General features: G+C 36.6%; 1 protein-coding gene across 4 annotated transcripts in view; it reads left to right on the top strand.

Moving 5' to 3' along the window:
• Positions 1–14,862, top strand: part of LOC127544233 (ribosyldihydronicotinamide dehydrogenase [quinone]-like) — a 28,985-nt gene that overhangs the window by 9,193 nt on the left and 4,930 nt on the right. For 2 of the 4 annotated variants that reach the window (XM_051970772.1, XM_051970770.1), the window contains 4 exons: positions 2,923–3,030; positions 7,869–8,033; positions 9,720–9,850; positions 14,232–14,345. In XM_051970772.1, the coding sequence (XP_051826732.1) occupies positions 2,973–3,030; positions 7,869–8,033; positions 9,720–9,850; positions 14,232–14,345 (468 nt within the window). In that variant the 5' untranslated portion in view covers positions 2,923–2,972. Of the gene's footprint in view, positions 1–2,897; positions 3,031–7,868; positions 8,034–9,719; positions 9,851–14,231; positions 14,346–14,862 lie in introns of all 4 variants that reach the window. The other 2 variants (XM_051970771.1, XM_051970769.1) reach the window with 1 other exon arrangement.

Raw genomic sequence — 14,862 nt, 5'->3', positions numbered from 1 at the left:
ACAACTGTGTTCGGACAAGATAGATATATGAGACAAACTGGAGATAATCTCAGAGAAACCCCATCACAAATAAGGGGAAACTCAGTCCTCTGATCATTGCATTGGCAGAGTTCTTTTATCTGTCAAATGTGATTGTCTTTATTATTGAATAAAATTGTATATTTTGTATTGCATACAATCGTACAATTATATTGTATAAAAGTTGTGTAAATTGTTCTCCTGATTCTGCCCCCTTCACTTTGCATCATGTTCTACAAATCTTTACAAGATTTTTTGAACCTGTCCCCTTTGCCATTTCTTATTTTTTGATTATGCGTTCTGGCTGGAGAACAAAAGAATGGTAACCACATGGAGTTATGGCCTCTTAAAATATTACAGTGGAAAGGGACTTAAAACAATAAAGTGGCCAATCCTTTCATTTTACAGATGAGGAAATCAAGGCCCCTAGAAAGGAAATTGGACGGTCATGACCCCTATTACAGTAGGCTAATGCATTAACTAATTAGTGTATGTGTATGTATGTATATGTATGTGTATTATGTATATGTGCATGTCAATATATGTGTATGTATAGGTATATGTGCATATATGTATATGTGTGTATGTATATGTGTACGCACACACACGCCCCTGCATACTCTATAATGACCACCACAGTGGCCAGCTTACTGTTTCCAGCACATACTCCTCCATTTTCCTCCCTATTCCTCAGCTCTGGTTCTCCTTCCGGCCTCCAGTGCCTTCTCACCTCCATGGGATAGTTTATATGGCTTTTTAAAATCTCAACTCAAATTATATCTTCTACCTTTCCCTTATATTACCTTTAGTGTTTTTCATTCTTTTTTTAAATAACTTTTATTTTCAAAATACATGCAAAGATAGTTTTCAGCATCCAATTCAAAATTTAAAAATTCCAAATTTTTCTCCTCCTCCCCACGAACAGAAGCAATCCAATATAGTTTAAACACATGCAATTCTTCTACACATATTTCCACAATTACTAAGATCACAAGAAAAATCAGATCAAAATGGGAAAAAATGAGAAAGGGAAAAAAAAAAAAAAAAAGCAAGCAACAAAGAAGGTGAAAATACCATGTTGTGATCCACATTCAGTCCCCACAGTTCTCTCTCTGGATGTAGATGGCTCTGTCTATCACAAGTTTATTGGAACTGGCCTGGATCATCTCATTGTTGAAAAGAGCCATGTTCATCACAGTTAATCAAGCGTTGTTCCTTCCTGCCTGACTATGACCCCGTTTGTAGTTTTCTTGAAAAAGATACTAGAATGGTTTGCCATCTCCTTCTCCAGCTTAGATTGCAGATGAGAAACTGAGGCAAACAGGAGTAAGTGACTTACCCAGGATCACACAACTAGTACTCGGCTGAGGTCAAATTTGAACTCAGCTCTTCTGATTTCAGGCCCAGTGATCTGTATACTATGGCACCACCTGGCTGCTTCTATATTAACTGACAGGTATTATTTTTGAAATATATTTCATTTGTACTTAGTTATTTTCATGTTTATCTCACCCCTTGGAAATGTGATGTCCTCGAGGTCAGGGGGATGTTTTTGTTTTTCATTGTATTCCCAACATTCGCCACAATGTCTGGCACGGACTAAACATTTAATAAAATAAAAAACAGAGACTGACTGACTATTTTGTTTGGATCTTTTTAGGCTTTATCCTGTGCCTTCTCTCATCTTTCAATTTGATTCTACAAGCCTCTATTTGTTCATCTCTCTATTTGTTTTTCGCTTGTGTGTCCTTTTTAGCCTTTATATGGAAATATTTAATTCAAAAGATATAATCATAAATTCACAAATCACAAATATTCAAATTACTCCCCCAGCTCTTGGGAGATATGTAATCCCTCCTGCTTGCACTACAATCTTCGGCAGAGGAGAGCAACGGGATTAAGTTCTCAGTTCAGCTCATTTCTATGGAGCACAGTTATAAATTCCAAATTCAAAGTTCTCTTGGAGCTCCAGTCTCGGGCCCCTGGTTTCTCCCAGCTTCCATGCTGGGCAGACGGCTGCAATCTTGGCTCCAAGGTAACCAGAGTTGCAGAGCTTTTATTAAGCACCTACTACATGCTGGGTCTTAGGGTAGGCTGCTGGACATATAAAAACATCCCAAAACATACAATGGACTAGCGACGGTTTTTTCCCTTTAAATTTTAGTCTTGTTTTTTCTTGAGACTTATCTGATCATTCAGTTAAAACCTATAATTTCAACATTGTGGAGAGCGCTAGATTGGAATCAAGAGACCTGCTTTTTTTCCACCTGCAGCCTAAGACAAATAACTTTCCTAATCTATAAAACGGAGGAATCACATGGTCTCTGAGGTGGCTTTTCTGATCTAAATCTGAGATCTGATGATCTCAGAGAGAAGCAATCACCTGCCCGTATCTCCACTCAGTCACCTTCATCAAAGAGGCCTTGCAAGGCACTCAGTTGTTCAGTTTGGAAGGGGCTAGACTCTGGGGGGAGGAAAGAAGAAGGTTGTAGTGTGTGGGGAAAGGCTCTCGCTCTCTCTCTCTCTCTCTCTCTCTCTCTCTCTCTCTCTCTCTCTCTCTCTCTCTCTCTCTCTCCCCCTCTCTCTCCCCTCTTTCCCCTTATCCCCCTTCCTTTTTTCCCTCCCTCTCTCTCTCCCCCTTCCCTCCCTCTCTCTTTCTCTCCCTCTTTTCCCCCTCTCTCCTCCCTTTCCCCCTTCCCTCCCTCTCTCCTCCCTGCCCAAAATCTTCTACAATTTCTCCCAGGGCGCTCACCTCCCCAGAAGCAGCAGCCCAAAAGCCACAATGTATCTCTTAAGAAGCCTTTCCTCACCTCGCTCTGCACTGCTATTGGTTCCTCCCCCCGGAGCACATGATTTCTTCCCTTTTTTTCCCCTTTCAGACCTTTTTCTTCCCCTAAACTGCAGAGAGCCGGTGTCTAACCTGCAGCCGTCTGCACAGAATACCTTTCTTTGCTATGAGTGGGACGGTGTCCTTGGTGGGGACGGAGGATCCTCGGCCCTGGGGAAGGGCAGGTAAGAAGAGATGCCTTTTTTCTGGAGTTGAGGTGAAAAATATTGGGGATTCGAGTCTATTTTTCAGACTCTCAGCCATAAATAAACAATAGCTCTGTGGCCTAAAGCGACTTAATTGTGTGTGTTCTTCTCCAAGTCCAAGCCAGATAACCAGGAATTTACCTTTGCAGCCTCAGGGACCCCCTGCTCTAACTTAAGCAGTTTTCCTGTTAGTCACCCCCTAAAGTACAGGCTTCTGGCAGGTGGCAGAGAACCCCATGTCACCCATCTGTTTCATGCTTTTGTAGGAAAGGATAATTGGACAAGGATTTCTGAGAAGAGTACCCTGGAGCTCTGCAGAACCCAGCTGGATTCCCCAATCCCTGGGCCTGAGAAAATTCTCACTTTCTGCAAAATTCTCTCAGCCTTGCTTTCTAGAAAATTTTTCTGGCTCACTTTCTAGGAAAATTCCTTTAGCCTTACTTTCTGAAAAATTCCCTTAACCATGTGGGTGATAAGAGTACATTGTCTCAAGGTGTTGCTCCTAGGATTAAATAAGACAATATCCCTAAATGCTTTGCAAACTTTAAAGCCTGTATAAATGTTAACTAGCAGAAATAACGACAATATAATGATGATGATGATAATGGTTAATTATAATCTCTCTGAGCCTGTAATTTTTTTTGTATGAAATGGAGAAAATAATACTCCATATCTGTCAAGACTATGTGACGATTAAATAAGGTAATTTCTCTAAAGTTTTAAAGTAGCATAGAGATGGTATCATTTAATTGGTTACGATGGAAGTAAATATATAAAGTATTTGTTAAGTACTTACTCTGTGTGCCAGTGCTGGAGTTACAAACACTAGCAAGAAAATGATTCCTGCCCTCATGGAGATTTGATCATTCTAAAGGATTCTGTTTTTCCCACTGGGAGGTCCTCCTTGTCCGAGTTTATGGGGGGTGGGGCGGCTGGCAGGGGAATATATTTCGAGGCATGGCCAGCAGGGAATGGAGATGATCAGAAAATAGAGTCCAGGCCTGCATAATCTCAGTAATCAGCCCAGGGCAGTCCCAGATTCTGCTGAAGGAGAGGTCGAGATGAAGGGCCATCCTTTCAAAGGTGGGGGTAACAAGGTGACACAGTAGGTCAGGAGTGGGTAAGACCCCAGTTCAAATGCAGCTTTGGACTGGTAACCATTTGTTTGAGAGCAAATTACTTAAATTCAGATTTCTCTACTATAAAATGGGAGCCATCATGGCATCTAGCTCCTGGACAATTGGAAGGGTCGAGTGAGATAAAAGTGCTTTCTAGTTAATTCTCACTGCAGCCTGGGAGACAGGTGCTATTGTTATTCCCATTTTCCAGGTGAGGAAACTGAGAGACAGAAGCGCTTTATATGTAATTCTAATAACAATCTGGGCAGTGGGTCTGGGGAAAAAAGGGGGTGGGGAGAAAAGTTGACTTTCTAGTTCACTTTAAAGGGTTAATTTTTCCCAGTCAGATTATTTTGGAGACAGTCCTAGTTAACTGAAATCCGATCAGGAATTGTCTTTAGGCCTTTTACAAGGTGCAAATGGGCGTATATGGGGCCCAGAGAGAGATTATCAAGTGACCCAGACATAACTTCATTGCCCTGTAAATAAAGTTGAGCTCATCAAAAACCAGTCCGCTTTAGGTTAGCTTCTATTTTCTGAGCTTAATCCCTTTCCAGGAGCCTTAGAGCCCAGGAGGAGATGGGGGTTAGAACAGTTCAGTACTTGAAAAAATATCACAGCCGAAAGAACCAGCTTCCAGTTGTAAGGTATGGCGATCCCTTCTGTGTGCCCCAGCCGAAAAGGGCATGGATAGACTGAAGGGCCCGGAGAAGAAAGGCTTGAGTGTACAAGGATGGATTAGTTGAAGAAACTGTGATATTTAACCTGGAGGAGAGAGGAGGTAGATAGGGCTAGAGGCAGCCAGAAGCAGAGAGGCCTGAGCTCAGATGTAGCCTTTTATTTCTTAACTGGGTGATATTTTTGCCTTAGTTTTATCAACTATAAAATGGGCATAATAATAGCACCCATCTTCTAGGGTTTTTGAGAATGAAGATAATATTTGTATAGTACTTAGTACATAGCAGCTACTAAACAAATGCTTTTTTTCCTTTTTCTGTTCCTCTAAAGGACTGTCATGTTTGGCCCAGAAAATAGAAGCAGAAAAACTGTAGAAAATGCAAAAAGAGTTTAATAATGTTAGGAAGGTATATGTGTGTGTATGTATGTACGTATGGTACACACACACACATATACACATGTGTTTGTGGCATATACAGACACATATATGCATGTACATATACTCCTTCCTAACAAGGTGTCTATATAATAAGATATATATAGATATATAGATATATAGACACACATATACATATGCATGGATATTATACATATATTCTATGTATACACACATATACATTATATATATGTCACATATACATATGCATGGATATTATACATATATTCTATGTGTATTTTATGTTATATATACACACATATACATTATATATATAATATATATGTCACATATACATATGCATGGATATTATACATATATTCTATGTATACACACATATACAATATATATGTCACATATACATATGCATGGATATTATACATATATTCTATGTGTATTTTATGTTATATATACACACATATACATTATATATATATAATATATATGTCACATATACATATGCATGGATAGTATACATATATTCTATGTGTATTTTATGTTACACATATACACACATATACACCATATATGCCACGTATACATATGCACGGATATTATACATATAGTCTATGTGTGTTTTATGTTATATATACACACATATACATTATATATATGTCACATACATATGCATGGATATTATACCTATATTCTATGTGTATTTTATGTTACACATATACATCATATATGTCACATATATATGCATGGATATTACACACATATTCTATGTGTGTTTTATGTTTATCTATATGTTGCATACAAATAAAATACATACACACCTCAGTTAGAGCTCTCCAGAAATAGAATGGAAAACTGAGAGGGGAGAGATTCCCCTTTGTTGACAATTTTCAAACAAAAGCTTTATGACATTTTGTCTGCTTGGGTAGAAAGGGAATTTTTTTTCCCATATGGATAAGTCTCAAACTCTCAACTTCTGTGCTTGGGTGGTAACAGTAGATAGAGCACCAAGCCTGTAATTAGGAGGACACAAATTCAAACCCAGTCTCAGACACTTATTAGCACTGATTCTATACAACTCAATTTGTTTGTCTCAGTTTCCCCATCTGTAAAAAGGGAGTCATAATAGCCCCTACTTCCCAGAGTTGTAATAAGGCTAAAATGAAGTAATTGTAAAAACTTAAAATAGTGCCTAGCCTATAGTAAATATTATATAAATGTTAGCTATTATTATTATATAAATGTTAACTTTTACTCTGTTATTCCTGACACCCAATTTCACAGACCCAGGAGTGATTATAGCAGTAACTTTCCCTTTTTTCCCTCCTGGCTCTATGGATATCCTTCCAGAAGATCTCAAACCTTACCTTCTCCAGGAAGCCTTTTCTGGTTATACCTCCCATTTATACTCTATATATTTCATATATAAAAAGTTATTTTCACATATGACCAAAACAACTTATAATCTAAACATATATCAAATTATTATAGTATATAATTATATACTGAGAAAAAATTTTGTCTTCTCATTCTTAGGATCTAGCATAGTGCCTTAAACATAGGAGACATTTAATAAATGCTTGAATTAACTTATTTTTGTGTAATTTCCAGATCAAAACTTAAAGCTACTACCTCAGAAATTATCTAATGTTCATTTACCCGATGAGAAAAATGAATTTTAGATGTATTTTTTTACTTTTTATGTTAATTATCCATGTTATGGTAGAAATTATCAGAAATCTTTCTCTCAAATTATCTAGTATCCATTTACCAGATGAGAAAGATAAACCTTAGATGTATTTTTTTACTTTTTATATCAATTATCCGTGTTATGGTAGAAATTATCAGAAACTTTCCTCTCCAGTTATCTAGTATTCATTTACCAGATGAGAAAAATAAACCTTAGATGTATTTTTTTACTCTTTATGTTAATTATCCATGTTATGGTAGAAATCATCAGAAATTATCTAACATTATTTACCATATGAGAAAGATGAACCGTAGGTGTATTTTTTCACTCTTTGTGTTAATTATCCATGTTATGATAGAAATTATCAGAAATTATCTGGTTTTTATTTACCAGGTAAGAAAAACAAACCTTAGATGTCTTTTTTACTCTTTATGTTAATCATCCATGTTATGATAGGGACCTAATGTATTGTTTTGTGCTTTGAGTGTGACTGATAAAATTGCCACCAAAGGTCATTGGCTAATAATAGCTAGCACTTATGTAACTTTCTAGGCTTGTTACTTCCTGAAGTTATCCTCCCAACACACCTGAGTTAGATGCTGTCAGTATCCCCATTGTATGGATGAGGAAGCTGACACAGACAGGTTACATGGCTTGTCCAGGATCCCTTAGCCCTCATGTATCTGAGCAGGCTTTGAACTTAGGTTTTCCCGGTTTGCGAATTCAGCTCTCTGATCACTGTGTCACTGGGATATTTTACTTATAACTTGAAATATCCCTTATGTGATTAGAGATATTCTGTAATAAAAGCCTTGCTGTTTTACATATTACTCATCCATCTGATGCGTTTGGGAACACTCCCTCTCACCCCATGGCTGTTCTTAAGCACTAGAACCATTCCTCAGGGGAGATTTGTTTTCCTTTTTACTCTCTGACCCAGGGAAGCGCGTGCTCATAGTCTATGCACATCAGGAGCCCAAGTCTATGAATGGATCTTTGAAGGATGCAGCGGTAACCGAACTGAGCATTCAGGGCTGCCAAGTCACCGTGTCGGATCTGTATGCCATGGACTTTGAGCCGAGGGCCACAAAGAAAGACTTTGCAGGTGAGTCATTAGCTTTTGCAGCGGCGGCACCGGAGCAAGTGATTACGTGACTTAGCTTTGTAAGGTGGCAGCTTTGTCTCTCCATATCCGGAGAGGTTTGCCATTTCCTTCTCCAGCTCACTTTACAGATGAGGGAAACTGAGGCAAATACGGTTAAGCGACTTGCCCAGAGTCACATAGCTGGTCTTCCTAACTTCAGACATAGTACTCTATCCACTGAGTTAGATACCTCTGACTAAGATCTTAAGCCCTATCATTATTTGCATATTACAAATGAGGAAACTATTGATCAGCAAATCAATAAGCATTTATTTAAGTGCTTACTGTGTGCCTGGCACTGTACTAAAACCTGGAATTCAAAGAAGAACAAAAACAATCCTTTCCTTCAAGGATCCCACATTCTTAAAAAGGAGACATGTGAAAATAATTATTTATATATGAAATATATAGAGTGTAAATCGGAGGTATAACCAGAAAAGGCTTCCTGGAGAAGGTAAGGTTTGAGATCGATCCAGAAGGATATCCATGGAGCCAGAAGGTGGAGATGAGCCTTCTAAAAATGGGACAAAGACCTCAGTCAGGAGAAACCCAAATACCAAGAAGTCCAGAACATATGTAGGAGTCCTAGCAGATGGAGAAGGGAACAAAGTATAAGAAGACTAGGGGCAGTTAGGTGGTGTAGTGCCTGAAGTCAGGAGGACCCAAGTTCAAATCTATCCTTAGACACTTAACACTTCCTAGCTGTGTGACCCTGGGCAAGTCACTTAACCCCAATTGCAAAGACTTAACAGATGAAATATAAAAACTGGAAAGGTAGAAAGGGAGTCAAGTCATAAGGAACTTTGAAAGCCAAAGATGATTTTATATTCAATCCTGAAGGCAATAGGAAGCCATTGAAGTTTATAGACTAAACTAAAGGTTGGATTTATGCCCCAATTATTATCTCTGAGTAAGGAGTTGAAGTTGACACCAAAGTTGAAAACCTGGGTGAGTGGGATAGTGACAATGACAATGACAGGGAAATTTGGGAGTGGGCAGATTTAGGTGGGGGAAGATGATGGGTTATTTTTGGTCACATAGAGTTTGTGATATCTGTGGGATATCCATTTGAGATGTCCATCAGGAGAGAGGTGAGGGCTGGATAAACTAATCTGAAAATCATGCATCGAAATGAGTTGGGCCCAGAGAGGGGAATCACAGGACCAGTCAGTGACTGGCAGGGCCAGAATTCAAACCCAGTACAATCTCCAAACTCCCATGTTTTCCACCAGATTTAGTTATCACAATGACTTTTGAAATTTTTCATTCCTCATATATAATTTATATCAAATTGTTTACCATCTTTGGGAGGAGGGAAAGGCAGGAGGGAGGGAGAAAATTTGAAACTCAAAATTTTACATAAAAAACATAAAAAATAAATATGTGAGCAGTAAAAAAAAAAAAAGAAAGAAAATTTTTATTCCTTCACTCAAGTAAAAAGAAGTAAAAAGAGCCATGAATTACACTGAATTTCAAGTTATGGCTGCTAATTAATCCTTAGTTAGACCCTACTACGCAAGACATTACTATGAGCTCTTTACTATATTAGATTCCAATCTATTATAGTGTCTGTGACACATTTGGGAGGGGAATCAATGAAACTAGATTTTTTTTTGGAATAACTAAATCGAGTATATTTCTATGCAGGTCCTTTGAATAACTCAGACTTCTTCAATTATGGGGTAGAAGCACATTCAGCATATAAAAAGGGATCTCTGTCCAGTGATGTGATTGAAGAGCAAAAGAAAGTACAAGAAGCTGATTTAATCATATTTCAGGTGAATGTTTTCCTTTGATAAAATATATTGAATTGAATATTCCCAGTGCATAAGTACTTCTTTTTTTTAAATCCCACTTAATAGTATTTTATTTTTTCCAATTACATATAAATATAGTTTTCAACATTTGCTTCTCTAAGATTTTGATTTCCAATTTTTTTCTTCCCTCTTTCCCTTCTCTCTTCCCCATCATGGAAAGTAATTTTATGTAGATTATATATGTATAATCACATTAAACCTATTTACACATTAATCATGGTGTGAAAGAAGAATCAGAACAAAAGGAAAATCATGAGAAAGAAAAAAGTAAAAATAGTGTGCTTCAATCTAAATTCAGACTCCATAATTTTTTCTCTGCATATGGATAACAAGCATGAGTCTTTTAGAATTATTTTAGATCATTGTGTGGCTAAGAAGAGCTGATTGATCACCACATAATCTTGCTATTGTTATGTACAATGATCTCCTGGTCCTGCTCACTTCATTTTGTATCAGTTCATATTAGTCTTCCCAGGTTTTTCTGCAATCATCATTTCTTACAGAACAATAGTATACCATTAAATTGATATACCACAATTTGTTCAATTACTTCTGGGCTTATACCCCAAAGAGATACTAAAGAAGGGAAAGGGACCCGTATGTGCCAAAATGTTTGTGGCAGCCCTGTTTGTAGTGGCGAGAAACTGGAAATTGAGTGGATGCCCATCAATTGGAGAATGGTTGAGTAAATTGTGGTATATGAATGTTATGGAATATTATTGTTCTGTAAGAAATGACCAGCAGGATGAATACAGAGAGACTCTCCAAGTCTTATATGACTTACATGGAGAGACTTACATGAACTGATGCTGAGTGAAATGAGCAGAACCAGGAGATCGTTATACACTTCAACAACTATACTATATGAGGATGTATTCTGATAGAAGTGGATTTCTTTGACAAAGATAAGATCTAACTCAGTTCCAATAGATCAAGGATGGACAGAAGCAGCTACATCCAAAGAAAGAACACAGGGAAATGAATGTAAACTGCTTGCACTTTTGTTTTTCTTCCCAGGTTATTTTTACCTTCTGAATCCAATTCTTCCTGTGCAACAAGAGAATTGTTCGGTTCTGCACACATATATTGTATCTAGGATATACTGTGACATATTTAACATGTATAGGACTGCTTGCCATCTGGGAGAAGGGGGTGGAGGGAGGGAGGGGAAAAGTCGGAACAGAAGTGAGTGCAAGAGATAATGTTGTAAAAAATTACCCAGGCATGGGTTCTGTTAATTAAAAAAGTTATAATTATTTTAAAAAAAGATATTAGAAATTCTACTGGCCCGGTCACCCCTAAAGCAAGGCATGGATTTATTCTATAAATCAAGGTCTTTCGTTCTTTGAAGATAAGTTCCTTGAGGGCAGGATATGTTTGTTTTTTGTTATTTTTATCCTTAACACTTATCAGGATGCCTGACACATGATAAGCATTTAATGAATATTTATGGAGGTTAATGAAAGTTTCTTCCAGTTATAAATTCCACAATCCTGTGAAATTATGCCCCAGGATTATGCTGATAACAAGTAAAAAAACCAAGGTTTGAACGTAGATCCCTTAATGTTAGAACCAGTGCTCTTTCCACACTGAACCACAACCCAGCCCTCAGATCTCCCTATCACTTTGCCCAAGTTTCCTAAGGGACTAATAGCTACTTCCCAGAATCCTACACCAATACATTTTACTTTTTTAAAAAATATTTTTTAATAAATAAAAATCTCATTTTTTCTTTCTCCTACCTCCTTTTATTTTGTTGAATAAGATAGAGAAAAACAAATCCATTGTCACAAATATGCATGTCAGGCTAAATTAATCCCTGTGTTGGCCATGATCAAAAAATATATTTCTATCTGCACTCTGGGTCCATCCCTTCTCTTTTAGGAGATAGCTAGCATGCTTCTATTATTATTCATTTGGAATCCCAGCTAGTCATTGCATCAATCAGAGTTTTTAATTTTTTCTAAGTTTTGAGTAGAGTCTTGTTAGAAATTGTTCTCCTGGTTCTGTTCAGTTCATTTTTGCATCAGTTCAGATAAATTTTCTCTGAAATAATCTTTTCATTATTTCTACCAATAGTATATTCATGTGCCTTTTTCCCCCTAAAGCCCCTGAGGCTTTTTTTAGTCCCCTTTTTTGTCAACTTTACCAATCTGAGGAGTTTGGAGTGGGATTTTCTCTAATAGTGATTTGTATCATTTTTCCCCCCAAACTGCTGTTGATAGTTTGGTTATTGTCTTAGAAAACTGCAGTTTTCAAAGAATGAAATTCAAGCTATCTATAGTCACATAAAAATGTTCCAAATCACTATTGATTAGAGAAATGCAGATTGTAAAAACTCGGAGGTATCACCTCATACCTCTCAGACTGACTAATATGATAGAAAAGGAAAATAACAAAAGTTGGAGGGGATGTAGGAAAATTGAGATATTAATGGACTGTTTGATCTGTGAACTGATTGAATCATTCTGGAAAACAGTTTAGAACTGTATGCAAAAGACTGTGCCTTTATACTTTGCCTAGAAATACTACTACTATGTTGGTATCACAAAGATTTCAAAGAAAAAGGAAAAAAAAACATTTTGTAGCAACTATTTTAGTGGTGGCAAAAAATTAGTCATTGAGGAGATATTCATTAATTGGTAATGGCTGAACAGATTGTGGAATATGATTTTGATATAGTTCTGTTGTGCTATAAGAAATGACAAGCAATTTGCTTTTAGGAAAACCTAGAAAAACTTGCATGAATTGAAACAAAGGGATCAAGAGGACATTGTGCCCAGTAACAGAAATATTGTACAACGATCACCTATGAATGACTTAGTTATTCCCAGCAATAGACAATTTTTAAGGAGTTAAGATGCAAAAATGCTATTATGTACCTCCAGAGAAAAAACTGATGGAGTCTAAATGCTAATCAAAGCATACTTTTTTAACTTGATTTTTCTTATTTTTTCTTGTTGTTTGTTTTCTTTCACAATATGATAAATTAGGGAAATATGTTTTGCATAACTACACATGTGTGATATAAATTGAATTTTTTACCTTCTTAGAAGAAGAGGAAGAGAATTTGGAATTCTGAATTTTAAAAAATAATTGTTAGAAATTTTTATATGTAATTGGAAAAAATATTAGAAAACTTGTAGTTCATATCCCCTGACTATATGCCAACTGGGGAGTGTCCACATTTGTTAGCCCATTTAAAACAGATTACAGTAATGCTCTGAGGTTTAAGAATCATGTGCGATGACTAATTTTGACAGAAAAAGACAGTTAGATACATCATCTTACTTGCTAACTAACTGAGTCAGAATTAGACATTCTCTTCAATTTGTTTGTTAACTATAAGTTACTGAGTCAGAGTTAGACACCAAAATTCCCTTGCAAGTCTTGCCTGTATTAAGGACAAGGGAAGGCCTGAGCCTGGAAAGGAATGTAGAAGGGGTTCCCTCTAGTGGCTACTGTAGTGTTTAAGGACAGCCTGTATGTAATGCTTCCATGTGTTAAATTTTATCTTGCTTTACTGCCCCCGACCACCTCTAGTCAGTTTAGTATGTTTTAACAGGAAAGGAGATCGTAAACCTGTGGTTATGTACAAACTGTCCTAAATAGCAAAGGAGCATAATTTATGATTATTTCATCTATTAACTAAAATTCACATTCTAGTAATGTGATAAATAAAGGAAAACATCTAGGTCATTCTTGTCAAAATGCTGGCCCTGTGATGTGTGAATCCCAGATAAAATCTAGACATCCACAGCACTAGACTAGTAGAATATCAAAAAAGATTCTGGTAACTTTGAGATGATGACTTTGAAGTCTTACCAATAACGCTGAGATGACTTTTATATGTTAATGAACAAGGTGACACAGATAAAGGTTTGTCTGTTTCCCCCCAAAAGAACTATAAAAACGAGACTTCAAACACCTGTCCATACTCCCATTCCTACCCTTCAACCCCACCCCAACCTTCTTCCTTCTCCTTCAGGACCAGGTTCGCTAGTGCAGTTTGATGCAAATTTTTAAACTTTATTTTTTTCTCTGTGTGTTCTTTTGCAATATGGCTAATGCAGAAATATGTTTTGCATGATTTCACATGAATAATCATTATCATATTGCTTGCTTGCTTTCTCAAACAGAAGAGGAAAGGGGAATGGCAGAGAATTTGAAATTCATAATTTTAAAAATAAATGTTAAAAATGTACATGTAATTAGGAAAATTAATTAAATAAATAAAGATATATTTTTAAAATTAAATAATGAGCCATATACAAATTTCCCATCCACTTGAAGTATTTATTTTAGTCTTGTGAGTGAAGGTCTTCTTGTTCCCTTTCCCTAGTTTCCCTTATATTGGTTCAGTGTTCCTGCCATCATGAAAGGCTGGATGGACAGAGTCCTTTGCCAAGGATTCGCTTTTGATTTTCCAGAATGCTTTGACAGAGGCTTCCTCCAGGTATGTTCAATGGATTATGCTATTATCACAAGCTTTGACACAAGGTCTGGCACTGTAGGTTTTTAAATGTTATTTTTCAAACAAAGGTCTATTGTTTTCATCATTAGACTTTCTCTGTTGCTTGTTAATCTTTTTTTTTTTTCTTCACCACTTTCCCAAAGAATCTTACCCATTACCTTACTGAAAAGATTGAAGTCATGTAACACACCAGCTCCCTGAATTAGCTTTTTCTATATTCCAAAACTTTTCTTAATCTTCATTAACCTCTCCTTCCCTCCTGTTTCAGAAGGGGAAGATTTCTTCCTCCCCCCAAACTTGAACTGCATTCTAACATCTCTTCTCCCTTTTTAATCTTGAAGATGTACCCTAAGTCTCATTTTTTTACTTTTAAAAAAATGTGTTTTATTTTTAATTTATGGAATAATGCAATTTCCATAATAATAATTTAATTTTAAAAAGATATATGAAACTTCTAATCTACTGATTACAACTTGCTGTTCCTTTCAAATATATAATA

The sequence above is a fragment of the Antechinus flavipes genome, chromosome 1 (genome assembly GCF_016432865.1).
Source record: "Antechinus flavipes isolate AdamAnt ecotype Samford, QLD, Australia chromosome 1, AdamAnt_v2, whole genome shotgun sequence".
NCBI lineage: Eukaryota > Metazoa > Chordata > Mammalia > Dasyuromorphia > Dasyuridae > Antechinus > Antechinus flavipes.
This window is presented reverse-complemented; position numbering and strand designations above follow the sequence as displayed.